This window comes from Rhineura floridana, chromosome 10, assembly GCF_030035675.1.
Source record: "Rhineura floridana isolate rRhiFlo1 chromosome 10, rRhiFlo1.hap2, whole genome shotgun sequence".
NCBI classification, from domain to species: domain Eukaryota; kingdom Metazoa; phylum Chordata; class Lepidosauria; order Squamata; family Rhineuridae; genus Rhineura; species Rhineura floridana.
The window spans coordinates 90,728,573-90,755,796 of NC_084489.1; the positions used below are offsets into that span (position 1 = coordinate 90,728,573).

General features: G+C 50.6%; 1 protein-coding gene across 5 annotated transcripts; it reads right to left on the reverse strand.

Moving 5' to 3' along the window:
- Positions 1–1,672: 1,672 nt before the first annotated feature.
- On the reverse strand, positions 1,673–25,219 carry LOC133364802 (zinc finger protein OZF-like). Of its 5 annotated transcripts, none has more exons than XM_061585645.1 (9): positions 24,907–25,219; positions 22,391–22,529; positions 21,427–21,555; positions 13,741–13,973; positions 13,176–13,299; positions 12,871–12,996; positions 8,064–8,177; positions 7,409–7,525; positions 1,673–5,495 (listed from the first exon to the last, which is right to left on the reverse strand). In XM_061585645.1, the coding sequence occupies exons 5-9, from the start codon at positions 13,288–13,290 to the stop codon at positions 4,192–4,194; spliced, it is 1,776 nt and encodes a 591-aa protein (XP_061441629.1). In that variant the 5' UTR covers positions 13,291–13,299; positions 13,741–13,973; positions 21,427–21,555; positions 22,391–22,529; positions 24,907–25,219; the 3' UTR covers positions 1,673–4,191. The 5 variants fall into 5 exon arrangements, with proteins under 5 accessions (XP_061441629.1, XP_061441628.1, XP_061441631.1 ...); XM_061585644.1 differs by having other exon boundaries at positions 21,400–21,555; XM_061585647.1 differs by lacking the exon at positions 21,427–21,555.
- Between the last annotated feature and the right edge of the window lie 2,005 nt (positions 25,220–27,224).

Genomic DNA, 27,224 nt, shown 5'->3' on the forward strand with positions numbered 1-27,224 from the left:
AATGGGGGTGCCACAGCATCTGATTGTCCTGATGCGCAGCCTATACTCTGCACAAGAGGCTACTGTAAGGACAGAATATGGAGAAACCGATTGGTTCCCAATCGGAAAGGGTGTGAGGCAGGGGTGTATTTTATCACCCTATTTATTTAATCTGTATGCAGAACATATCATATGGAAAGCAGGATTGGACCAAGATGGAGGTATGAAAATTGGAGGGAGAAATATCAATAATTTAAGATATGCAGACAATACCATACTACTAGCAGAAACCAGTAATGATTTGAAACGAATGCTGATGAAAGTTAAAGAGGAAAGCACAAAAGCAGGACTACAGATGAACGTCAAAAAGACTAAAGTAATGACAACAGAAGATTTATGCAACTCACCGTTGACAATGAGGACATTGAACTTGTCAAGGATTATCAATACCTTGGTACAATCATTAACCAAAATGGAGACAATAGTCAAGAAATCAGAAGAAGGCTAGGACTGGGGAGGGCAGCTGTGAGAGAACTAGAAAAGGTCCTCAAATGTAAAGATGTATCACTGAACACTAAAGTCAGGATCATTCAGACCATGGTATTCCCGATCTCTATGTATGGATGTGAAAGTTGGACAGTGAAAAAAGCAGATAAGAGAAAAATCAACTCATTTGAAATGTAGTGTTAGAGGAGAGCTTTGAGGATATCATGTACTGCAAAAAAGACAAATAACTGGGAATCAGAACAAATTAAACTAGAACTGTCACTAGAAGCTAAAATGATGAAACAGGTTATCATTCTTTGGACACATCAAGAGAAGACATGATTCACTAGAAAAGACAATAATGCTGGGAAAAACAGAAGGGAGTAGAAAAAGAGGAAGGCCAAGCAAGAGATGGATTGATTCCATAAAGGAAGCCACAGACCCAAACCTACAAGGTGTGAACAGGGTGGTTCATGAGAGATGCTCTTGGAGGTCGCTGATTCATAGGGTCGCCGTAAGTGGTAGTCGACTTGGAGGCACGTAACAAGTTTTGCAATGTTGTGCTGTTGCTCTTAATTCTTTTTGCATTGCATTTTTTATAATGTAAGTAATCTCAAACCTATTTTTGAGTAGGTGTCTTAACAAATGAAATAAATTTAAAAAATTAAAAATCATCAAAGAGGCGGCTTGTATTTTTATACCTTGGTAACTCTCTAAGAGCAGCTGGTACAGCACAGTGGGGAGGAGAGCCTGGCTGGGAGTCCAGAGTCTGTGAGTTCAAATCCCCACTTGTGTCTCCTGGGTGTCAAGGGCCAGCTAAAGATCACCCCCGCAGGGAGTGGCTCAGGGGTGACGTGCCCTGCCACCTGTGCAGCCGTGGGCAAGCGGCATAGTCCCGAAGAGCCCAGTTGCCCCCCAGTGGCAGTTGTGGACAAGGGAGGGGCTGGCTTGTGTAGCTGTGGCAAGCTGAGCAGGCCCTAGCCAGCTGGGGAGGACTAGCCTCAGAGGGAGGCAATGGGAAACCCCCTCTGAATACCGCTTACCATGAAAACCCTCTTCATAGGGTAGCCATAATTCGGGATTGACTTGAAGGCAGTCAATTTCCATTTTTCAACTCTCTAAGACCACTGAGAAAACAGTACTCAAAAACATCTCCTCTAGTGACAACATGCACTTTGAGACCCATCACTGTAACAGCAACACCATCTGCCTATAAATCCAGTTTTATTAACAGAATTATAGTAGAGTTGGAAGGGTCCTATAAGGCCATCAAGCGCACCCACCCCTGCTCATTAAGAACCATTATGCTTGAAAAGCGACAGTCCAAGGTCTTAAGCAGAGAAAAACTTTCCCAGTGTTGCTCTCAAAAGGCCCTTTGAACTGGAGATGCCTGCAGGGGCTGCACTGTGTGCGTGCGTACGTTTCCTCATGAAAGCCTCAGGTTCTGCCACTGAGCTATGTCCCCTCCCTGACAAGGCTGGCTGGGGATCTTGTGGGACAGAAGTCTGTAACACACATTCTGTGACTCATCGGAATGGTAAGAAGTTGGAGTGAATTTGCATGGGGATCCCAGAGCCAGGCATGGGCCGCTGGAATCTCAGCTCCTGCAGACTGGAAGCCCTCCACGTGTCCCCCCCACCAAATCCTTCCAACCTTACATGGCTACAGCCTGAACAGCTATAAATTGGCTACTTGCATTTTTGAAAACAAAAACCCACCAAGATTGTCTGAGGCGATCCTGGGCCCCAATGCCAAGTGCAAGGCTCATGCAATCACAGAATCAGCTCAGCTGGGGGAACTTGAGATGATGATGGCTTGGCAGCCAGTCTGTCTCTGCCCTGCAGGCAACTTCAGGCAGTGCACCTGCTCTGTGTCACTAACATACACTGCCCACCCCCGGGACTGCCAACGGGTCGAGGGTGGGCAGCGGGCGAGCCAGAGTGGGCTGCCTGGCAGGAAGCAACTGGATCCATCTCCCTCCAAGAGGAGCGAATTAGAAAGCAAAAAAAGTGCCGTCACTGGACCTGCGGTTCATCTGACAGGCCACAGGGACCCTCGCCATCCTCGCAGGGGAGAGGCGGGTGCTTTTGTTCTGCCTCCAATGAAGGCACTGCACCCCCCTTCAGGGTTCAAGCCCCCACAACAGCCAGTCCCACAAAAGCAGCCACTGCAGAGGAAGATGTGGATCTCAGGGGTACTTACAAGACTTAGGGTGCCTGCCAGGATCCAAATGCAATAGATCCCCACAATGCCTCTGGAGACCCCCTCTGGAGAAGGAGTGGGGAGGCCTTGGCACTCCAGGCTGGATTCCAATCCAATTCCGCTCTTTGCCAGGGAGGTTTCGGATTTTCCCTTCGGGTCAACCACATATGGAGACATTTGAACTGCGTTGTTGCCAAGGTCTTACAGGCAGGAAGAACCCCCTATGTTCATCAGACGTTCCCAGTCCGCCCCATTTCTGACCCAACAGCTACATCAATTGGACCAACACCTTCCGCCTCTTACCCTCAATCAGCAATGGGAAACCTCTGGCCCACAGGCCAAATAAGGCCCAACAGGCCATTTCCCCCAAACTACGCCCCCTCCCACATGTGGCATCTGGTGTGGGGCAGTGAAAGATATGGGTGCAAATGGACAACCAGGAGCCTTAGAGGGCCCTTTGGATTGCTCCCTGGCAAGTGAGGATTGATGGAAGAAACGCTTCCTTTGCCCACACACGGGGAAAGGACGCAAGGGTTCCTTTCCTGTGCAGTTTGACTTCAACAGTACTGTGAGAGGAAGATTTCTTTTTCTTTGCAGACCAGCTTAAATTCAACAGCAACAGAAAATGTGTCCCCTCCCATCATAGTGAGGTCAGGTGATGTGACAGGTGGGCAACCTCACCCACTTGTCAAAGGGGCCCACAGGGGTTGGGGGACCCCACCCCTGACCTGCATGTTGGAGCCAAGAGAGGAAGAAAGAGAGAACGAGTGGTCCTCTTCCGCCCCTCGGAGTCCGTCATCCAAGCAGCTACACTCAGCCGCTGCCTCTTCAGTCATCGTCGGGTTATTTGCTTCCAGCTGCCTTAAAAGCTGTACTGCGGTGCGGGTGGTGGCGCGTTTGCTACTTTCTCTGTTACGCTACTGCTGTCTTATAGCCATCATTTTAACTGTCTGATACATCCACAGTTGCCCTTCTTTGAAGTGTGTCCAATTCTTTGCTTGTCCTTTAAAGTCTGTCATTTGTAACATTTTGAGTTATAAAAAGAATTGCTAAATTTGACCACACTGTCTTCACTGGTGTCTCCATTAATTAAAATCTAATCTGTACTTTAAACTAGGGTAAAAATTTATCATCCCAATTAACATACGCCCTTCTTCTCCCCCCCCACCACCACCCCGACACCCCCATTAAAACCACTGGCCTTAGCAACGACCCACTGCCCTGTCTCACTGGCCCGACAGGGTAAGTGCATTGTTTGATAAACTGCCCAAGAATTTGGAACCTGCCCAACAGGTCAGTTGCAATTGCTCCTGTTCGTTACAGCAGCGAGACCAAAAAGAGAGACCTGCCACTCTGCCGGGGCAAGACCTGCAGGAACGGCTTCCTCAGGACCACAATCCACGTTTGCAAATCTGTGGCAGGAGATCTCCGGGGTAGAAGGTCCGTCAGCTGCCTATCTAATCAACATCCCAATGATACATTTAAAAAGCACTGTTTTTGCCCTCTCATCCCTCCCATCCATCACTAAGGATCGGCACCCCCGAGTCCGAGGTCCTTGTAGCCTGCCTCCTGCTTGAGTTTCGCCAGCGTTTCGATGGGCACCTGGAGGGGGGAGCGGGAGAGCAGGAGGGGGTGCATTTGGAGGAAGGGGTTCATGTTCTCGCCGTCATCCCCGTAGCAGGGGAGAAGCCGGCTCTCAGCATGAGCCGCCTGGTGCGCCTTCAGCTCCTTCCGCTGACTGAAGACGGAGCCGCACTCCGTGCAGGGGTACACCCGCTCCACTGTGTGTGTCAGGTGGTGTGTCCGCAGGTTCCCTTTGTACTTGAAGCTCTTCCCGCACTCCAGGCAGGTGAAGGGCCGCTCCCCAGTGTGGATGCGCCGGTGCTTCATCAGGGTGGTCTTCAGGTTGAAGGTCTTGCCACACTCGCCACACACAAAGGGCCTCTCGCCTGTGTGGATGCGCTGGTGTGTGATGAGGGTGCCCTTGCGGTTGAAGCTCTTCCCGCACTCCAGGCAGGAGAAGGGCTTCTCACCCGTATGGATGCGCTGGTGCTTGATCAGCTCCCCATTGTGGCTGAAGCACTTCCCGCAGTCGGCGCAGGCAAAGGGGCGCTCCCCGGTGTGGATGCGCTGGTGGCGTGTGAGGTCTCCGTTGCGGCTGAAGCTCTTGCCACACTCCGAGCAGCCGAAGGGTCGGTCGCCCACGTGGATCTTCTGGTGGAGGATGAAAGTCTTCTTGGCGCAGAAGCCCTTGCCGCACTCGCCACAGACAAAGGGCCGCTCACCCCGGTGGATCTTCTGATGCGTGATGAAGTTGGCCTTGCGGTTGAAGGCCTTGCCACACTCCTCGCAGGAGTAGGGCTTCTCTCCTGTGTGTATGCGCTGGTGGAGGATGAAAGTCTGCTTGGAGCAGAAGCTCTTGCCGCAGACGGTGCACTCAAAGGGCTTCTCTCCTGTGTGGATGCGCAAGTGGCGCATCAGGTCCCCCTTCTGGCTGAAGCTCTTCCCACACTCCGTGCAAGGGAAGGGCTTCTCCCCCGTGTGCACCCGCAGGTGGGTGATCAGGTTGCCCCGGTGCTGGAACCGCTTCCCGCACACGCTGCAGCCGAAAGGCCGGTCGGTGGCAGCGTGGCTTTTGGGACGCCGGGCTCCCTCGGTGGCGCCAGGGGCTGGTGGGGAACACGTCTCCCGAGGGCCACTGGATCCTCCAGGAGACGGCTTCTTCTCCTGGCTAGCCTGTGCCCACTGGCTTGCACTGCCCTTGCTCCTGGGAGAGCTCTGCAAGGCGGCTGCTTCCACTCTCCTCCGGCTTGGCTTGATGTGGCCATCTGGTGGTGAAGACGGAAGGAGACCGAAATTAGAATTGTGAGCTGGAAGGGAGCGTGGCCTTCTGCTGGAGCCAAATTGTCTTCCCATGAGCATAAGAACACAAGAGCCTGCTGGGTCACACCAAAGGGGGCCCAACACCCTGTCCTCACAGTGGCCAACCAGGTGCCCATAGGAAGCCCGCAAGCATGACCCGAGTGCAAGAACACTCGCCCCTCTTGTGGTTTCCGGCAACTGATATTCAGAGACATAGTGCCTCCTCCATGGATTTCTTTAGTTTCCTCTTTTAGTCATTGAAAGTGGCAGCCCTGTGAACTGCCTCTGTGGACACCCTCGGTAAATCTGTAGATTGGCCTTAAAAAAAAAAAGGCGTGTGCTCAATGCAAGGTGCATCATGGGAAAGGGCTATCCACAGCCCAGTAGAACCTAGAGATGCAGCCATTTTGCTTGCACTCTACAGGGCACCAGCTTCCCTGTTCTTTTCAAAAGAGGAATAAGGTCCTGGCCACCGATTGCCCAGAAGACAGATCTTCACAATGCCACTTCCGTGCGCCAGAGTTACACTAAAAAAGTGGGAAGGACTATGCACGGAGGCAATCTTGCCTCTAAGAGGCAGCCAGAGAAATTGTAGAGCTGGAAAAGGTTCAGAAAAGGGCAACCAAAATGATCGGCGGGATGGAGCAACTCCGCTAGGAGGAACGGCTGCAGCATTTGGGGCTTTTTAGTTTAAAGCAAAGGTGACTCAGAGGCAACATGATAGAAGTGTATTAAATTATGCATGGCATCGAGAAAGTGGATAGAGATTTTTTTCCTCTCCAGAACTTGTGGACATCCAACGAAGTTGAATGTTGGAAGATTCAAGACAGACAAAAGTACTTCTTTACTCAGCGCATAGTTAAACTATGGAATTTGCTCCCACAAGATGCAGTAATGGCCACCAGCTTGGATGGCTTTAAAAGAAGATTAGACAAATTCATGGAGGACGGGGCTATCAGTGGCTATTAGCCACAATGGCTACAGTCTCCCTCCATTGTGGGAAGCAATGTGCCTCTGGGAATCACAAATGAGGAGAGGGCTACTATTGTGCTCATGTCCCGCTTGTGGGGTTCCCATAGGCGTCTGGTTGGGTGCTGTGGAAAGAGAATGCTGGATAAGCCTTTGGACAGATCCACCGTGGGGGGCCCTTATGCCCTTAGTACACATCTGGATTTTGCACCACAAGCACCAAACTATTTTTGGTAAGCTCAGGGGGCAGGAACATCCATGCTGAAACTGTAAAGAACACAAATATGTCCCCAAAATTGATCTATATTGGGGGGGAGGGAAGGTTACAATGTGCTTATCAAAGGGTATAAAAAGACACCTTCATAAACAGAAAAATAAATTCAGACTTCAAATCATGTATTCTGAGTAGGACAGGGAAGCAAATGGAGGAGGGCACGTGAAAATGTTCAGCAGGAAGAGTCCACCTGCCCCTTCCGGCGCTCTCACTCTCAATTGGCTTTGTGTCATCATCACACCTGCATGCAACGCCCAACTGGAGGGGATTGCTATTCCCAGATGTTTCCCTTTATTGCTATCATTATTTCTTACATTTCTACCCCACCTTCCTTTTCATGCTAGAAACCCAAGGCGGCTTACACATGGTTCCCAGGCAGTCTCCCATCCAGACACTGACCAGACCTGACCCTGCTTAGCTTCAGCAGGGAGCTGGCCTCACGTGCCTTCAGACCATAGCCTGGGACCGCACCCCACAGCAGCAGTGAAACAGGGACTGAAGAGGCTCCTGCCCTCGGGGACCCTCCTGGGCGTTCCTTCCTTCCCTCTGATTTGGAGGTTCTTGGGAGCTCCACCTGAAGAGCCCCCCCCCCAGGCTCTTGTCCTTCAGCCAAGATGAGCGAGGAGCAGCACTCACCCACGGGGAGGGGGCTGTGGGAAGTGCCCGTTCCTGTCTGTCCCGGGGGGCACCCAAAGCCCTCCTCTTCCTCCTCCTCCGGCTCCATCTTCACAATAATGTCCGGTCTGATGTCAGCTGTGTGGAGAGAGAAATGGGGTGTGGGGGGTGAGTGGCTCTGCCCCAAATGAGCGCAGGCTGAGGCGCCCCTCTTCCTTCTCCCAAGCAGACAAGAGTTCGTGAGGAGAACATCCCAAGCGTGGCTCCAGGCTGTGCAGAGGCAAGAGGAACCATTGGGGCCACCTCTAGTTCCCCCCCCCACATCCCCCAGCCTCCTGAGGCCAACATGTATAGCGCTGGAGGTTCTTGGGGCTAGTTATGGGGAGGCTGAGTCATGGCCGGTGGAGAGGGCCAGGGGGAAGGTCCCTCTGTGTACACAAACGAGTCATGACGCTGGAAGGGGGTGGGGGTCGCAGCGTCAGTGAGGCTCACGCAACCTTCTCTGGATGGGCAGCAGCACCCCCAGATCAGTGTGAAAAGACACCTTGAGGGACTTGCCCACGGAGACTCAGCTGGCCCCGACAAGCTTATGCAGAAGGCCCACAAGGCCCCCGCCACGAATGCCTCCTCCCTTATACGTGGCATGCCGAAAACACAGCAGGCTTCCTCTACTCACAGGAGTCCGTGTCGTCATCGTTGTCACTGGATTCTTTGTCGCTGTACTCCCAGGGGCCTTCCGTGTACTCCTCGTCCTCTGGCTCCATCTTAACAACCACCTCCGGCTTGATCCCTGAAAGAGGACACAAAAGCAGGCGCCTCGCTCACTGCTCAGGCGCCCTCCTGGGGGGCTGCAGACACAGGTGGCCACTCATGCCTTGGACATGCGCTCCCGAACAAGGTCTCTGCACATAGAATCACAAAATAGTAGAGTTGGAAGGGGCCTGTAAGGCCATCCAGTCCAACCCCCTGCTCAATGCAGGAATCCAAATCAAAGCATTCCCGGCAGGTGGCTGTCCAGCTGCCTCTTGAAGGTCTCCAGTGTCGGAGAGCCCACTACTTCTCTAGGTCATTGGTTCCATTTTTGTATGGCTCTAACGGTTAGGATGTTCAGTTGAAATCTGGCTTCCTGCAACTTGAGCCCATTATTCCGTGTCCTGCACTCTGGGATGATCGAGAAGAGATCCTGGTCCTCCTCTGTGACAACCTTTCAAGTACTTGAAGAGTGCTATCATATCTCCCCTCAGGCTTCTCTTCTCAAGACTAAACATGTCCAGTTCTTTCAGTCTCTCCTCATAGGGCTTTGTTTCCAGTCCTCTGATCATCCCTGTTGCCCTCCTCTGAACCTGTTCCAGTTTGTCGGGTTCATTCATTCGTGGAAGGGGATCAGGCATGGAGTTGCACGCCAAAGCATTTCCCCCGTGAGGTCTACGTGAGGCCATTTTTTTCCCTAGCGTAACTGCTCAAACCCAAGGAAACGATGGGACTTTCCTCCGAGGGGGCTGCCTGGCTGATGGAGAGGGCGCCTGCCTCATCCTGTAGCTTGGCTCACCCCCAAAGGTCGCCCATAGTAGCCAGCGAGTGCCTAGTCTGCAAGGAACCCGCTCACCGCACTTGGCCAAGTGGGGACAGGGCCACATGGGGCATCCTGCAAGGAAAGGGCCAGCTGGTGGCCAACCCGGCCCCCTGACACCAAGGATATGTGGGCTACCTCCAGCAGCATGCTTTCAGGATCCAGCAGCTTCCAGAGTTTTACTGCGGTCGCCTACACACAGGGAGAAAACACGATCCTACTGGGAGGGATATAAATCTAATAAAGAAAGAAAGATCTTCCTTCACGGCAGCACCATTATTATTCCCTAGATTCCTTACCCCATCCTTCACTGTTCAGGTCCCTGTGCAGGTCACAGCAATTTAAAACTACAACATTAAAATCAGTTTAAAACAAATTAGTCAACTGAGTAAGGGAAAGAGAGAAATCGCCTTCACAAGTTAAGAGCCACCACAGCTTAGACCAAGCCTCTCTGAGCCTCAGGTGGCATCGATACGAGCAAGGCCTGCCCGATCCAGTCCTGCCAGACGCCCCCCCCCCACTTGCAGAGCTGCCTTAGATGCCCGTGAATGCAGTCGCTGGGAGCTGGAGATGCCTGCCTCCTGCCAGCCACGGCCTCCCCCAAGAAGCACCCAGAGGCCAATGGGCGGCGTGCCCTCCCCACAGCTGGCTCCAGGGCAGCCTGTTGGCTTGCACCGGGCGTCTGAGGGGCAGCGCTGTGAATATTTAGCCCCTCCAGGTTCTTAAAAAGCACATCTCTAGCAACTGCGGTTCACGGAGAAAAGCACGAGAAAGGGTTTGTTTAGGGTTTGTCACAAGCCTGAGGGGGAACAAGGGCTGGGATTCCCCAGGACTGTCCTGCCTGGGAGTCCCACTGTTTTGCCACACTCCCTGCCTCTCCTCCCACAGCCACAGCCACGTCCTGGCAACAGTTTCTGCTGCCACAGACCACCTGGATTTCCCAAACGTGCTTCTGGAAATGAAGTCATTCCGGCTCCATTAATCCCGGCGAGAGGGCAAGATGGCCTAAATAGAATCTTTTACCGGTTCAACTGTTTGTACATGTTCTTTGGTATCAGTTTCAGTTTATTGTTTACTGCCTGGCCATAGGCCTTAGCAGGAGAGCCAGTACAGAAGGCAATTTAAATAAGCATAAAATTTATACAAATTTATAAATACAAAACGCACTATCGTTGCCCACCAAAAGCAGGGATTAAAACATGTACATAACAGCAGCTGTCAGGCCGACTGCTTGTCGGCTACTTTACCCAAAGCTTCGAGGCCGCTAGGGCAAAGAGAGCCACGCGGTACGAAATCTCCGGGTCAGTATCTGAGAGAAGAAACACAACAGAAGGAACTACCTGCTCTGGGCCCCCACAAGGCAAAAGCCCATCCAGAAATTTGGCCCGAGGGTGATTGTAGAGTGGACATTTTAACAAATAATGAGAAAGGTCTTCCACCTCGGGGGCTCCACAGATACATAACCGCTGGGTCCATGGAATGCTATTATATCGGCCAGACAAAGATGCAGTTGGCATTGTCTGGAACCTGAGAGCTGTAAATGCCTGTCGTAATTTCAAAACTGAGATCTGGTCTAGATAGTCTGCTCGGCAATGATCATATTTGAAAAGGCCATACCACTTGGAGAACTTAGAATTCATTATTGTCAGTCTATCAAGCCAAGCACTATGATGAAAAATGGCCTCCTTGAGGCTTAACTTGCTGGTTTGGTCTAATAGAATCTGTTGAGGAATATGGTATAACTGACAGATCTTAGCCAGTTGAGAAGACCAAAACTTGTCCAGCAAAGCGGTTTCAACGCCTATTTTTAGGGTTGACTTGGAAGAGGAAGGATGTGAGCTGGCCCTCCAGTAGTTTAGTAGGGCCAGATGAATTCTGGCTCTAATGGAAGGAAAGCCTACCTCTGATCTTAAAAGGGCTGCTGGGGTGCTTGATGGTAAGAATAGGAGTTTTTAAAAAAAATTATTTTGAATTGACTCTAATATATCTAAATATGAGTCCTCCCATCCCCAAACCGGGGCCCCATACAGTATCTGTGCAAGTACCTTACTCTGGTAGATTTTCAATGCCGGGGTGATCAAATTACCCCCCACTGAACGAGAAAAGTTGAGTATTGAACCACACGTTCTCAAGGCGGCCGTTTTTGTAAATTCAATGTGCTTCTTCCAAGAGAGGGAGTCGGTAAAATGGACACCTAGATATTTGAAGGTCCTACATTGTTCAATTGACTGACCATTGAGTGACCATTTATGGATAGGAGACCTTTTGCCGAAAACCATAATCTTGGTTTTGGCACAATTTACTCAAAGATTTTCGGAATCACAATAGCTGGCCAGTCTTGTCAGGCCCCGTCTCAGTCCGACGCGGGTGAGAGATGATAAAATCATATCATCCGCGTAGAGGAATAGCGCTACTTTCCTAGCACCCAATGAGGGGGGGAAGAGATCTGGGCCCGAAATCGCTTTGACAATATCATTTAGATAAAAATTAAATAAAAAGGGCCCAAAAGACAGCCCTGTTTTACCCCTGCTGTGACTGAGAAAGGGTCTGTTAGGGAGCCTTTAATACCCACCCTAACTCTAGCAGAGTTATCGGTATCTAGTGCCTGTAGCAAAAGCAATAGGCGTCTATCAATATTAGATTTGGCCAGTTTCTCCCAGAGCCTAGCTCTATCTACAGAATCAAAGGCGGCTGCCAAATCAACAAATGCTGCGTATAGATGTTTTAGTTGGGCTGCTAATTGATTGTCTGGCTATAAAGGAAAGAGTGACGCAATGATCTATTGTGCTTTGGCCTTTTCTGAACCCTGCTTGTTCTGGAAAGATAATTTGGTTTTCCTCCTCCCAGTCCTCCAGTTTCTGCAAAAGAAATTTGGCGTAAAGTTTGGCTCCAATATCCAACAGGCTGATAGGGCGATAATTATTTGGATCTTGCCGCTCCCCCTTTTTATAAATTGGAACAATAATACTTTGGTTCTACCCATTGGGCAGCACGCCCATATTGTTTATTGGGGTAAACAATCTGGCGAGGACCGGTGCCCACCAATCGGGAAAGTTTATAAAAATTTCAGGGGGCAGCATGTCCTCACCAGGTGCCTTCCCAGAACTAAGGGAGGCAATAAGTTCTTTAATGTGGCTGGGTGTGAGTGGAGGCCAAAATGGAGACGAGGGCTCACTTCGCGGGAGGAGGGGCTCTCGGGCTAACTGCTGAGTCTGATGGCTTTCAGCAAAGTGATCGTACCACACTCTTGCAGGGATCAGACATGGGGTCAGGGGGAAATTAGAGCGAGACCCTCTGGCAACCAGCTCCCAACATTGTCTGTCGTTTTTATCCTTGACTGCTTGTGACAGAGATTGCCAGCCAGTTCTAACATATAATATAATCTTTTACCGGTTTAACTGTTTGTACATGTTGTTTGGTATCTACACAGCAATGTCTCTTGATTGCTGCCCTGGGCTCCTTCTGGAAGGAAAGGCAGGATAGAGATGTAATAAATAACAAAAATAACGTGCACTGGGGGGGCGGCAGGGGGGCCCTTCATGAACAGCAGCTTGCACATCCCTGGCAGAGACGCTGAGCAGGTGGGGTGTCCCCTTGAGTGCAGAGTGGGGTCTGCTCTCGCTTTGGTTCTGCTGGCATGAGTGCTTGGTCTCTGGCTGGTGCCCCCACGGATCTTCCTCAAGGGAGAACCTACAGACCTCCACTGTGAGGTGACCCACAACAGCTGAGCCAGGCTGAACCCGGCTCAGACTGCAGGACGTTTCGCTGCCTGCTCAGTCTGGACTAGCTGCTGCCTGTCCCTGGAGAAAGAGTGGCCCCAAGCAAAGAAGGAAACGTGGAGCGGTCCCGTGGCCTGGACCCACAAGACCCTGCCCCACCCGCTCCCAAGGGAGGCCCCATCAGCCCCTCTCACCTGTTGGGGGGTCGGAAGGGGCCTCCGTCTCCATCTCCAGTGGGTCCTGGGGGCATTCGATGTGCAGCTCCTCCTCCGGCTCTGCCTTCACCACAACCTCGTGCCGTGGACCAGACCAGCCTGTGGCTGGAAGGAGGGAGCCACAGTCAACGGCAGCCGGATTCAACCTGCACCGTTCCAACAGGGTTTCAACCCATCCATGGTGGTCCCAAGCACTGGCTCTCCGATCCCGGAACTGCTCCTTCCCCCCACTTCCACCCCCACCCCAAACAGATGCTCTGAAGGCACATCTCCCTGCCACCCACCTGGGCTGGAGGGCTGCAGGCTGTTGTCCTCCATCTCTCCATCTGAGGAGTGCCTGCTCCACAGGCCTTTTCGCTCCTTCTCCTCTCCGGTGACTAGCTGGCTGCGGCTGAACATCTACACAATCTGCACAAGCAGAGGAGGGAGAGTTTCCGCGGGATGAAGGAAGAGCCCCCCCCCCAAGCAGGACTGGCCGCTTCGCCATCGGGGCAGCCAAGACACAGAGCCCTCATTTCGTGCCCACCCCCCAAACGGCCGTGTGTGGGGCAGGAAGGCAGAGCACAGGACCCCAAGCAGCGTCAATGCTGAGGCCAGAACTCGGAGATCCATTCCTTGCAATGGGGATCGTACTGGAGGACTCTCCACTGGGCTGCACTCACCAGAAGGAGAATCGGCTGGGATTGTCCACCTCAAGCCCCAGGCCTTCTCCTCTCCCCACCTTCCATGCCCAACGCTAGCCCTAACACATTGGTGGGGAGAGGCCGGTTGCGGGACAATGCCTGTCCCTTCAAGGGAGGGGGGGCACCTACTAGAAGGCCCATCGTGCCTCCAACGCCCAGGACTCACCAGAGAGGGCAGGTCAGACAGAGACGGCGCTTGCCACCTGGCAGCTCCACCCAGAAAGCCTTGAAGAGCCCAAGAGCCTCTTTCATGACGTCAGCGCACCACAGCACTAAGCTCTGCCGCAGGACGTGGTTGTGGCTGCCCCGTGCTCTCTCGACAAAGCCACTGGGGCCCTTGAGGCCTACACTGCATCGCTATTGGCTCTTGCTGAACAGCCCGCGTGCAGACGCTCATACCTGCAAGGAGAGGAGACAGAAGGGAAGGGAGTCATAAAAGATCACAGGTCTCGCTGCAAAAAAAGAAGTTTTGCATTGGGGGTCTTGGCCCCTTGCTTCTATCCTAGCAATAGCCTGATTATTATGTATTATTTTTCCACCTGCCTCTCCAACAGCACAAATCGGGGGGGGGGGCCTCCAGAGGTTCCCAACATGGTCAGTGACAGAGATGATGATGGGAATTGCAGTGCAGCAACACTGGGAGGGCCACAGATGCTCCCCACCCCTGGCATCAAGAGAGCCCCCTGGCAGTCTTCCATCCGGGCAAGATCCAGGCCCAGACCTGCCCCATTCAGCCAAGCAGCAGCATCCAGTGCTTTCGGACCACGGCTGGCACCGACAGACACTCTGCTTGGGTGATCAAGCGCTTCTGGCGCTTCTGCTCAGCTTTTACTCTATAGCTCCCTTCCGGACTTGACGTTGGAATCCACCCAAAGCCAGGGAGAAAACCATCTTGCAGAGCCCACTGGCATCAAACCGACGCCTCTCAGGCAGGGTGTGAGGCGTCCTTCTCTGGCTCTCCCTGTCAGGTTCCTACCTGCGCGTGGTTACTGCCTGTCTCTAGGCACCACCAGGGACTCCACCAGTCTGGACCGCTCTCTCTTATGATTTCTCTCCCCGCTCTAGCACAGATCTCAACAGATCCCCCTGCTAGGCAACCACCAGTCACGTCCCAATACTAGTATTCCCAGAGACTCTGAATACTGGTATTGTTATTCTCTTCACCGCTGCCACCATTTGTTACAGTTCCCCTTCAGCCTTGGTCATTACCTTACCCTCCCTTCTGGTCTGTGAAACCCCAGCCAAGGATCAGGCCTTTGGTAAACCAAATTAAGTATTTATTACAGATAACAAAGCTAACAAGATTAACAAGATTTCTTCTTAAGGCACATAAGCATATGGTTTTACTCAATACTAATCCGAACTCCACCTCCCTCCTGGCAAACAACTCTCTAAACCCCACCAAGCAACCCACTCTTTCTCTTCTCCCCCCAGATTCCACAATTCACCACCTCACATTCCCCCAGATTTACCTGTCATCCTTTCATTTATACTGTCAGCCATTTTAAACATTCAGCCAATCATCAAGCATTCTATTGCCCATTCACTCCCCCTCCTCTTTCACTACTTACCATGTATACTCTAAACAACCAGCACTTACCATATATACACTAATATATAGGAACATCACATTTCCCCCCCCTTAAACAACGGCAGAGTATTATTCCTGTTCCAGGATTTATATGTCGCGTTAACAAATAAAAGTCTCTATGGGGAAAATGTCTTTCTTTGTTCCTCTGTCTGGTCACGTCACTGCAGTCCCAGCCACTTCCCTGGAAAGTTCATCGGCCAGTACATTGTCCTTGCCTTTGATGAACTGGAAGTCCACTTGATAGTCCTGTAGGGCCCAGGACCACCTCTGCAGCATAGTGTTATGGTTTTTCATAGTCTGCAACCATAACAAGGCCCGATGATCCGTAGTCACTGTGAATCTTCGTCCCCACACGTATGGGCGCAACTTGTTCAGTCCCCACACGACCGCTAGGCACTCCTTCTGGACCGACGAATAGTTTTTCTCCCTCGGCGTCAGCTTGTGACTCAGGTACGCCACTGGATGTCTGGTGCCTTCTCTCTCCTGTAGCAAGACGACTCCCAGCGCCAGGTCCGACGCATCTGTAGCCACGATGAATGGTTTCTCATAGTCTGGTGCTATTAATATGGGTCCTTGGCACAAGGCTTGCTTCAGTAGATCAAAAGCCTTCTGACATTCATCCGTCCATACCACATGCTCAGAACACTTCTTTGTTAAGTCATGCAAGGGGGTTGCTATTTCCCCAAAATTTCTCACAAACTTCCTATAAAATCCAGCCACACCCAGAAATGCCCTTACTTGTTTTTTGGTTAAGGGGATCGGCCATGCTTGTATTGCCTCCACCTTGCTCCATAAGGGGGTGATTTTCCCACTCCCCACCTTATGTCCTAAATAGATTACTTCCTTTAGTCCAAACTGGCATTTCTTAGCTTTTATTGTGAGGCCTGCTTTTCTTAAGGCCTCCAATACTGTTGTCAGGTGTTGGACATGCTCAGGCACCGACTTGCTAAAAATGGCCACGTCATCGATATAGGCCACTGCAAAATCTGACATGCCTCGCAACACAGTATTGATTAGCCTCTGAAATGAACTTGGTGAGTTCCTTAGTCCCATGGGTAAGGTCACAAACTCATATAACCCATCTGGTGTACTGAAGGCAGTTTTGGCTCTGGATTGCTCGTCTAGTTCCATTTGCCAAAATCCTTTACAGAGATCTAGTGTAGAGATAAGGGTTGCTGCCCCCAATAACTCTAACATAGCGTCTACCCTAGGCATAGGATACGCATCTGGGACAGTAATTTTATTGATTAGCCGATAAAAATGCAAAACCTTGTCGTTCCATCTTTTTTCGGAACCAGGACAATACTTGAGGCCCAGGGACTGATGGATTCCCTGATCACTCCTAATTCCAGCATATCTTCCACCTCCTTTTTGATCTCATTCAAAACTTTCCCATTCACACGGTACGGAACAGATCTGATTGGGGCATGATCTCCAGTATCAATGGAATGTATAACTATACTGGTTCGGCCAGGTTTGTTGCTAAAGAGATTCCTATAGGTTTTCAAAACTCTCAGAATCTCTTCTTTTACTTCCTCCTTCACCTCCTCTGACCATTCCACTTGATCTACCCCTCCTTTGTCTTTGCTTTCCTGTACCAAATCTGGAAGTTCAGGCCCACTTCCCTCAGGGAATAAGGTAACTTGCAACACCTTTGCATCCCTGGTATGGTAAGGCTTTAACATGAACCACTTTGCTTTTGTTTAATTGGTCTGTGGTGATTACATATGTCACTGTGTCAAGCCTTTCTCTGATGGTATATGGTCCTTCCCAGTTAGCCTGTAATTTGTCATGTTTCCTGGGTATGAACGCCATAACCATATCTCCCACATTATACACACGTTCCCTGGCTGTTCTGTCATACCAGTAACTTTGCTTCTCCTGTGCTTGACTGAGATTCTTTTTCACCACCTCCATCATTTGTTTCACTGGTTCACATTCATCCTTTCTCTCAGCAGGCATCCACAGTCTATATAAAATCCCATTCTCACACACAACTTGATTCCTCAGTTTGTCAGTGAAAGGAATCTGTTGGGCCAGAGCCTGTTCCTTTATTTGATTCAAACTGGTATCTTTATGCAGCTCTTCCCTGAATTGCTCTGCTTCTTCCCCAGAGACCACTTGATACAGTTTGTCTTCTTCAGCAGGCCTGCTAGTGGTTGCTATGGTGACCTGAGGCTGGTTAACAGATTCCACCCTGTTTGTTTCAGCCCCCCTTAATATGGCTTCTTTTTCTCTGCCAATTTGCTGTCTGGTCACCACATAGATCTTTCCTTGGGCGCCCATTACATCCCTTCCCAGTATTACTGGTTCTTGTTGCTGGGCATTAATGCCTACTTTATATCGGCCCTCTCGGCCTCTCCAAGTCATTTCCACCAGGGCCACAGGCAAACTTTCTGGTTGACCCCTCACTCCTTGGATAGTCACAGTTTCCTGAGGTAATATTACCTCAGATTTTATTAAATCTGGCCTCAGTAATGTCTGAGCGGCACCAGTATCAAGCAATGCCCAATAATTTGCCCCTTGTACTCTCACTTCCTCTCTCAGACTTGAATCAAGGTCTGTTACTTCTGTCCAGTTTATCTGGCAAAACTGAACCTTTTTCGCTGTTTCTAAAGCCTTGGGCTCTGTTTTCACTGCCCTTGTCTGAGCAGGATTACTAATGGGGTTGGCAACCTCACATTGAAAACGTAGGTGCCCCGGTCTACCACATTTGTAGCATAATTTCTCCTCACTTTTAGGGTACACAGATCCACTCTGGGGTGTCCTGTGCCCTTCAGATTTTAATGGAGGACTCACTCGCTGTGGTACCACATCCCTTCTGCCAGCACTATATGGTCTGGGTTTAAACTCTCTTGATGTTTTCCCCACCCAGCCAGTTCTATTAGAGGCGAAGTGATCCGCCATCTCTGTGGCCTCCTGCACAGATGTAGGGGAACGGTCTTTGACCAGGAGCCTTATTTCTGGTGGTAACTGATGGAATAATTGATCCAGTATCATGAGGCTTTTCACCTCTTCCACTGACTGAGCTTTGGCACTACTCATCCACTTTCCAAATATATCCATCAACTTTGCTCCCAGTTCCACAAAAGACTTCCCTGTCTGTATCTGGCAATTTCTGAAAAGCTTTCTAAAATAATCAGGCCCCAGTCTGAATCTTTTGAACACTGCTTCTTTGAATTCAGCATAGGTGACGGGCTTGTCTGAGGGGAAATATTGGTATACCTCAGCCAATTCCCCTTTAATCAGATTTGATAAATACTGCATGTATTTATCTTCAGGTAGCCCCCACAACTGAGCTGCTTTTTCAAAGGTGCTGAGGTAAATTTGAGGATCTTGACCAGGCTCATAGACAGCAAAGTCCTTTGGAGTAATTTTTATTTTTGCTCCATCTCTCTCTTTCCTTGTCTCCTCAGAGTGAAATTTCTCTCTATCAAATTTTAACTTTTCTACTTGTAATTCAGCATCCAATGCTCGTTGCTTCTCCCTCTCCTCAAACCCCAATCTCATTCTCTCAATTTCCAACTCCCTCTGTTTTTCCTTCTCTGCACCTTCCATCCTCAATCTCTCAGCTTCCAACTCCCGCTGTTTATCTTTTTCCTCAGCCTCCATCCTCAATCTCTCAGCTTCCAACTCTCTCTGCTTGTTTTTTTCCTCAGCCTCCACCCTCAATCTCTCAGCTTCCAACTCTCTCTGTTTTTCCTTCTCTGCACCTTCCATCCTCAACTTCTCTCTCAAGTACTCTATATAAGCGGGATTGCTTAAATATCCTTCTGGAGTCTCTTCTCTGACAGGTTGTTTTTGCTGGGCAGTTGCAAATCCTATAAGTGCTACCTCAATTCATCTACCCCTTTACCCTCATGAGGTAAATTGAATGTTATGCACTTCTCCACCAGCTCCTCTCTTTTCATTTTTATGTATTCAGCCATGGTGTTTGAGTTCACTCACTCTTTGCCACACACTCTTTGCCAGTCACTCTCACAAGTAATCTTGTTATTTCTGTTTGCCACACCACTGCATCTGCATTCTCTGTTGTTCGTATCTGGATTCTCTGTTGTTCGTATCCCACCGCTACCACCACATGTGATGCGTCCTTCTCTGGCTCTCCCTGTCAGGTTCCTACCTGCTCGTGGTTACTGCCTGTCTCTAGGCACCACCAGGGACTCCACCAGTCCGGACCGCTCTCTCTTAGGGTTTCTCTCCCCGCTCTAGCACAGATCTCAACAGATCCCCCTGCTAGGCAACCACCAGTAATGTCCCAATACTAGTATTCTCAGAGACTCTGAATACTGGTATTGTTATTCTCTTCACCGCTGCCACCATTTGTTACAGTTCCCCTTCAGCCTTGGTCATTACCTTACCCTCCCTTCTGGTCTGTGAAACCCCAGCCAAGGATCAGGCCTTTGGTAAACCAAATTAAGTATTTATTACAGATAACAAAGCTAACGAGATTAACAAGATTTCTTCTTAAGGCACATAAGCATATGGTTTTACTCAATACTAATCCGAACTCCACCTCCCTCCTTCTTCACGCTCTCCTGGCAAACAACTCTCTCAAACCCCACCAAGCAATCCACTCTTTCTCTTCTCCCCCCAGATTCCACAATTCACCACCTCACATTCCCCCAGATTTACCTGTCATCCTTTCATTTATACTGTCAGCCATTTTAAACATTCAGCCAATCATCAAGCATTCTATTGCCCACTCACTCCCCCTCCTCTTTCACTACTTACCATGTATACTCTAAACAACCAGCACTTACCATATATACACTAAATATAGGAACATCACACAGGGCTCCTAGCTCTGGCAAGCCCAGAGGGTGTCTATGCCCTCAAGCCGGCCTCTGCTAGTTCTGGGAGTGCCTCGCCTCTCAACACTTCTGTGATGCTATTTGCCCTCTGGGCTACGCTGGGCAGCACTTGGCCAATACAGCTGGGACAGAATCAATCTCTGGCCGCTATAGATTCACCTGTGGCTTAATTATTTTTTAAAAGGATTTAAAGTGGAGAATTGGTTGTGCAGTCCAACACACCACCTACACCTGGTGTAGGGAACTTTTGACCCAGATGATACTGAACTGCAACTCCCATCAGCCCCAGCAAGCGTGGCCAGTGGCCACGGATGACAGGAGACGGAGTTCCCCAACACCTGGAGGGCCAAAGGTTCCTCACACCTGACCTACAGCCTGACATGGGCTTTGGGGGATTTAGAGTTCCAATTCACAGTAACTAAAGAGTGCATGAGCATTCACACCGAGTTTATTTCCATTCAGGCTGCCCATTATTAAGAACTACTTTTAACTTTTAAGAATCGGCACCTGAGTTCGCTTCTTCCCCCTTCCCTTTTTCCGTCTGAGTCTCGTCTTTTTTAAAATCGATTATATATAAGCCGCTCTGGGAGCCTTTGGCCCTGAAGAGCAAGGTGCAAATATACTCTGAGACCGTCAGTGGGGAACCTCACAGGCGTAGTCAGGTCTGCCAGCCATCTCAATCCGGCTGCATCCATCACCTGACACCACACATCGCTATTTGTATGAATTTCTGCGTTACATCCTTGTATACTACTGGCTACATGCTGTATTTTTGTTTTAATTCTACTATTGTGTTTGTGTCGTACACCATTTCAGGGTTGTTTTGCATATTAAGTGGTTTATAAATGTTTTAAATAAACAAAGTATGTGACGTCAAGTGCAAGGCTTAAAGTGCGCTCCAGATTGTTCCTTTGCAAGGGCGGCTCCCTGCCAGCGCCCATCAAGTGGTTGGCTCTGAAAGGGAGCCTGCCAGGATCTCCTGCTCTAGGGAGGTCCCCATTGGGAACTCCTTCATTCAGCCAATGGGGCTTGCTTTCTCTGTTTGGAAGAAGCGATTTGGATTCGAACTGCTTCCTCCAAAAGTGCTTCAAAGGTCCTCCCTGTAGCCACCAATCTGCTAGTCGGTGGCTACAGCAAGCCTCTTTGAAGACAAGCTCCCAGCACCAATCAGCTGTTACAGCACCCCCTCCCTATGACATCAGATGAGTGACAGCTGGCAGTCACCTGTCAAAGTTGACCAGCAGGAATGCAGTTCCCTAATTATTACTATTATTTATATTATTATTATTATTATTATTATTATTATTATTATTATTATTTATTGCCTTCCACACACTTGTTTTAAGGCAAATGTACAAACTACAATAAAATCAGCTAAACGCAACACAGAAAAAATAGCAGATAAATTTAAAAACAATACCAAGTTGACACCCATGGTAGCAGAGACCTATTCATCCAGCTGGGAAAGGTTGTTGGAACAAAAATGTCTTCAACAGTTTACAGAAAGTTCAGACAGTTGGCGCCTCTCGTATCTCAACAGGAATGGTATTTCACAGACTAGGCAGCAGCCACACTGCTATAAATAAAAATAAATATATTGTGTAAATACCAGTTGCAGGGAGGAATCCTGGGGGGGGGGGGAGTTGCGGTTGCACTCAGAACCCGCTTGCGGGCTTCCCAGTGGTGTGTCTGGTTGGCCACTGTGAGAACAGGATGCTGGACTAGATGAGAATGCTTTGATTGGGATTCCTGCATTGAGCAGGGGGTTGGACTTGATGGCCTTATAGGCCCCTTCCAACTCTACTGTTCTATGATTCTATGGGCCCCTTTGGCCTGATCCAGCTGTCAAGGGGCTGAAGAGGCGTGATGGCCAGCGCTGAACTCAGACCCGGAGCCAACGTCATTTCTCTCTTTCAGAGATGGAAGCCTCAAGAGGTTGGCCTGTCACACCACCGGAGCCTTCCTCCACCTTCTCCCGTTCTGGCTGTGGGGGTCTCCCAGGCCCCAAAAGGATCCCTCCCTGCCCTGCAATCCAACTGGCTGGGAATCCACCAGAAGCCCTTTTAGGCCAAGGCAACTCCAATCCCGATGACCCAAACCATCAAAAAGGTCGCTAGCTTGATAACGGCACTGCCTTGACTTGGAAGCCTCAACAGAGCAAGTGTCTGAATTTGAGAAAAGTCTGAAGGCCGTGCCAAAGAAAATGCACGTGAAAACACTTTGAATTCTTGCAGTTTGCTACACAAAACATGTCATTGTTGTTGTTATTACATCATGTACAAAGTTTTATTTATTATTGCATTGTGTAATGAACAACAGAACCATCCAGGCTTCCACTAAAAAATTAAGCCATTTCCCTACGTTTGGGGATTTATCTATTTATTTCAGATAACATGCTTAATTCCACCAACCTAAAACCAGTTCATTTCTGCTCAGAAGCTGCAGGATTTTGTAAGGCCCAAGACTTAATCAGCTCTGGCAAGGGTTCTGAGCCTCTGTCAAGAGAAAGGCAACCAGCTCCTTTCCAAAAGCAAAGAAAAAATGTTGGACCTGGAGGCAGAAGAGAGAGGTAGAGAAGCAGAAGTCACTCTCCTGATTAGATATCAAGCAGTGTTAGATGATGATGATGATGATGATGATGATGATGATGATGATTATCCCAGTCTACACCTGTGTTGGAATTGCTTTTTAATATGTTCTTAAACCTTCTTTTTTAAAATGTTTTTAATATTAGATGTTTTCATAGCTTTTTTTAAGTAACATTTTTGAAGATGTTCATTGTAATCTCTTTTAAAATTTGTTTTTATGATGTTTTAATGTTTTTAGTCCTTTTGTTTGCTTCCCTGGGCTCTTGCTGGGAGGAAGGGTGGGCTATAAATCAAATTATTATTATTATTATTATTATTATTATTATTATTATTATTATAGAAATTCCCAAGGCTATTTATAAAAAAGGAAAAGATGTACAAGGCAGTGGGCTGGGAAGGCTGTTCCACCGGCAGCCTCCTCCTTCCTCCACCAGACCCCTTGAAGCAAGGTGGAGTCCGGTATTCAGACAGACCTGCAGCTCCGATCCAACGCCCACTCTGAGGCTGGCTGGTGCTGAAACAACACCTGACTCTTTTGGAGTCTCCAGCTAGAGCCCTGCAGGAAGCCGCTCACTCTTGCCCCCGAGGACCGAGACCTGGTCCTGCTTGCCTCACTTTGGTCTCTCGGCCGAAACCTGAACTTTGGCCCTGGGTCAAAACCACGGTGCTGGTATGTGACTATGGGGAAAGGCCGTGGCTTAGTGGAGCCGCACGCGCTGCATGCAGAAGGCCCAGGCCCAGTCTCCAGCAGCACCTCCAGGCAGGGCTGGGCTGTTGATGTTCTGTGCCTCCAAGTCGACCACGACTTATGGCGACCCCATGAATCAGCGACATCCAAGAGCATCTGTCATGAACCACCCTGTTCAGGTCTTGTAAGTTCAGGCCCGGGGATCCCCTCATCCTACAACACCACTGAAGTTAGGGGGCAGTAGAGGTGCTCAACAGCAAGGGGGCTAGGAGACCTCTGGAGCTGACTGTGGAAGAGCAGGGTACACGTATTATAAAGTCTGAAGTCCCAAAAGCACTTCCTGTTGACAGACCTACTGGCTCCTCTTGACGATGGCGCTTTAAGGGAGAAGCCTTTCCCTTTGGAGAGGTATTGCTCTTTCAGATCTCTCTTGCTCTGACTCCATCTTGATTCTCTGCCCAGAGGCACCCCCCACGCCTCCGTGGACAGACCTGCCCTCCTCCGCCTTTTTCAGCCAGCCTGCCGTTAGGCTCTTACAAGCGGAGAAACTGAGGCAGAGAGCAAAAAGAGTACTCTAACCAAGACCATCCAGGGAGGGCGGGATTTGGATGCAGGCCTTCCAAAGGGCACATTCTACTGAGCCAGAACAGATGGTGACCTCTGAGAGGTGTGGGGCAGCCAGGAATGCCCTCGCAAACGGATCTGGCCTCTGCAAACTTGCCCATCCCAAAGGCGCCTGGTAGGGGCTGCCCTCTTGGTGCCTGCTTATGTTTATATGCACACCAAGCCTTTAGACCACCATCAGCCTTGGGCAACGGGTTCCAGCCTTGGCCCCAGACTGGCTGTGGCATCACCCCTTTGGCCCCCACGTTTAATTTCTAAGCCAAAAAAGGCCCAGGCCGTCTTCCTCCAAGACGCTACTGCTAAAACCTGGAGTCAAACCTATATTGCACGGGGGCTTTGCAGTGGTGAGGAAGTGTCACTCTGCACATGCCTAATGGCACTCTCACTTGCACTGCTGCTGCCAAGCCGTGTTTGCACGCATGCTGCACGTGTTTATAAGTCACGGCAGTGTCTCATTTTGCAGTTGGTGCAAAGGTAGCCAAGGTGAGTAACTGTGCCCAGCTGGGGATGTGGACCTTGAGGTCTGCCCTCAAGAGCAAGGGCTGAAGCTCCGAGTGCCTCAAAGTCACCCTGGTGGCAGCGGGCATCTCGTCGGCCCGTGTGCTGGACCGACGGCCCCCGTTGGCCTCATCCAGCTGCCGCAGCCGGGCTCGCCCTCCATCGCCACCCCCGCAAGCCCCACCTACCTACCCACCCACCCACCCACCGGGGCACGGTGCAATGGCCTCGGCAGGGGCCCCCGTCCAGGGCAGCCCTGCTGGCAGCTTTGCCCAGGTTCCACCGCCTCCGGGGGGGGCCTTTGATGACACCCTGCCAGGCCATTGGGGGGGAGGGCCAACTGTGTTCTCACTGGGTGGCTTTGGGGGGGCACAGAAGCACCCGCCTCTGCGCCCCTCCCCCCTTGCAACGGCTTCATTCCAAAATTCGCCCCTTTCCGCCCCTCCTCCAGCCCCGCCGCTTGGGGGGGGAGGAAAGAGGCTGCAGGAGGCGGTGGGTCCTCTTTCGGGGGGAGAGGGAGGGAGCCTACCTGGCAGGAGGAGACGGCGGCGGAGAGACGACGAAGCACAGCCCGGCCGCGGCGGGGAGGGGGGGCGCCGAGCGAGGCGGAGGTGGCGGAGCGACCCCTCCCCTCTGGCTGCAGTGGCAGCAGCTTGGCTCGGCCGGAGGAGCCGCTGCCCGGGCGGGCCGGTGGGCGAGGCCGGATCGGGGCTCTGCGGGGGGAGCGCGCCCTCGCCTCGCCTCGCCCTGCTCGCTGGCCTTTGTTGTGGGCGGGGCAAAGACTACAACTCCCGGCAGACCCCGCGGCTTTTCCTCCTCCTGGAGGGGCTGCCCGACCCTCCGCTCGGCTCAGCCTCTGCCTGCCTACAGCGGCCCCCCCTCCGGGGTCGCCCCCACCCAAGGCGGGGTTCACCCCCCTGCTTGCCCCCTTTCTCGAGGGGCGGGGCAGCTCTGGGCAGCGGTGGGCTCCCGCTGGGAGGGGCCGGATGCCGATTTAGGGAATAAAGGAATAAAACGGGCGGGGTGTGTCTCGCTATCGAAACTGCCGCGCTTGGAATCCCGGGTGCAGTTCTGGTTGCCTCACCTCGCAAAAGATCATTGTGGACCTGGGAAAGCTTTCGAGAAAGGCAATGAGGATGGTCAGTGGGTTGGAGCAACTAACTCCCTTGCAAGGGAGGTGTGTAACATCTGGGGCTTTTTAGTTTGCAAAGAGGCGAGCAAGAGGCGGCACCATAGAAGCGTATACAATTGTGCACGGCATGGAGAGAGTTTTCTCCCTCACAACACTGGAACTCCTGGACATCCAACGAAGCTAAATGTTGGAAGATTCAGGACAGACAAAAGGAAGGATTTAATCTTCAAGCAGCGCAGCTAAACTCCGGGATTCGCTCCCTCAAGAGGCAGTGATGGCCACCAACTTGGATAGCTGGAGGAAAAGGCTATCAGCGGCTACTAGCCACGTTGGCAATGCTCTGCCTCCCTAGTCAGAGGCAGCATGCTTCCAAAGGCCAGTTGCCGGAAGCCGCAGGAGGGGAGAGTTGCTCTTCTGCTCAGCCCTGCTTGGGGGCTTTCTGGTGGACTAGATGGGCCCCCTTTGGCCGCTGAAAAAGCTTTTCTTGAGGGCACTGAACTTGTCAAGGATTATATCAATACCTCGGCACAGTCATGAGCCAAAATGGAGACAATAGTCAAGGAATCAGAAGGCAGCTAGGACTGGGGAGAGCAGCTATGAGAGAACTAGAAAAGCTCCCCAAATGCAAAGATGTATCACTGAACACCAAAGTCAGGATCATTCCCGATCTCTGTGTACAGGTGTGAAAGTTGGGCAGTGAAAAAAGCAGGTAAGAGAAAAATCAACTCATTTGAAATGTGGTGTTGGAAGAGAGCTTTGTGGATACCATGGACCGCGAAAAAGACAAATAATTGGGTGTTAGAACAAATTAAACTAGAACTGTCACTAGAAGCTAAAATGATGAAACAGGTTATCATACTTTGGACGCATCAAGAGAAGACCTGATTCACTAGAAAAGACAATAATGCTGGGGAAAACAGAAGGGAGTAGAAAAAGAGGAAGGCCAAACAAGAGATGGATTGATTCCATCAAGGAAGCCACAGACCTGAACTTACAAGATCTGAACAGGGTGGTTCATGACAGATGCTCTTGGAGGTCACTGATTCATAGGGTCGCCATAAGTCATAATTGACTTGAAGGCACATTACAACAAAGGTTGTTTTTATGTTAACAACATACTGGGGAGAGAGATGTAAACCCTTCAAAACATTTCCCAGAGCTCACTCCAGCAGACCCTAAAGCAGCAGCTGTGCTCACAGCAACACTCTGGGCCCCTCGGTTACTTCAGGTGCAGCCTTGGATGTGTGTTTTGTGCTCCAGTCACTTGTTAAATGTTTCCTGCATCCAAATTTCTCTTGGATAGAAGCTGGAAGCTAGAGGACTATGGAAGAACTGCCACATCTTTGCTTTTTTTTTCCTTTTCAAAATAAGGAACAGGAGCTGCGGCTTTCGCTCTGTGAAATGCTATGGAACTGCAGAGGTCTGGAAACAGGAAGGAGAGTGACCTGCTGCCCTGGCAACCCAGGAGGCACAGGCAGCGGCTGCTGCTGTTGAAGGCCTCCTCCGCACAGGTTGGAAGCGTTACATTTCACTTTCGGGTAACAGCGAAGATCGAGTGAAGAAGCAAACAGCACGTGGCCTATTTTGTGTACGAGGCCCCAGTAGTCAGAGCAGGCTTTTTTCAGCATTTTGGGAGAGGAGGTGAGAATGTTGCCTCAAAGACTGAATGAATATTGAGGGTGGGGGGGTCTCAAAACGTTTGGGGTGGGCTCACC

Bases quoted from the DNA above. Each gene is read 5' to 3' on its own strand.
- LOC133364802 (XM_061585646.1), bottom strand. From the start codon at position 13,290: ATGTTCAGCCGCAGCCAGCTAGTCACCGGAGAGGAGAAGGAGCGAAAA. The intron at 12,997-13,175 runs GTGGGTGGCAGG...CCCTCCTTCCAG, and splicing joins CCTGCAGCCCTCCAGCCCAG to CCACAGGCTGGTCTGGTCCA. The intron at 7,526-8,063 runs GTGAGTAGAGGA...CTCTCCACACAG, and splicing joins CGATGACGACACGGACTCCT to CTGACATCAGACCGGACATT.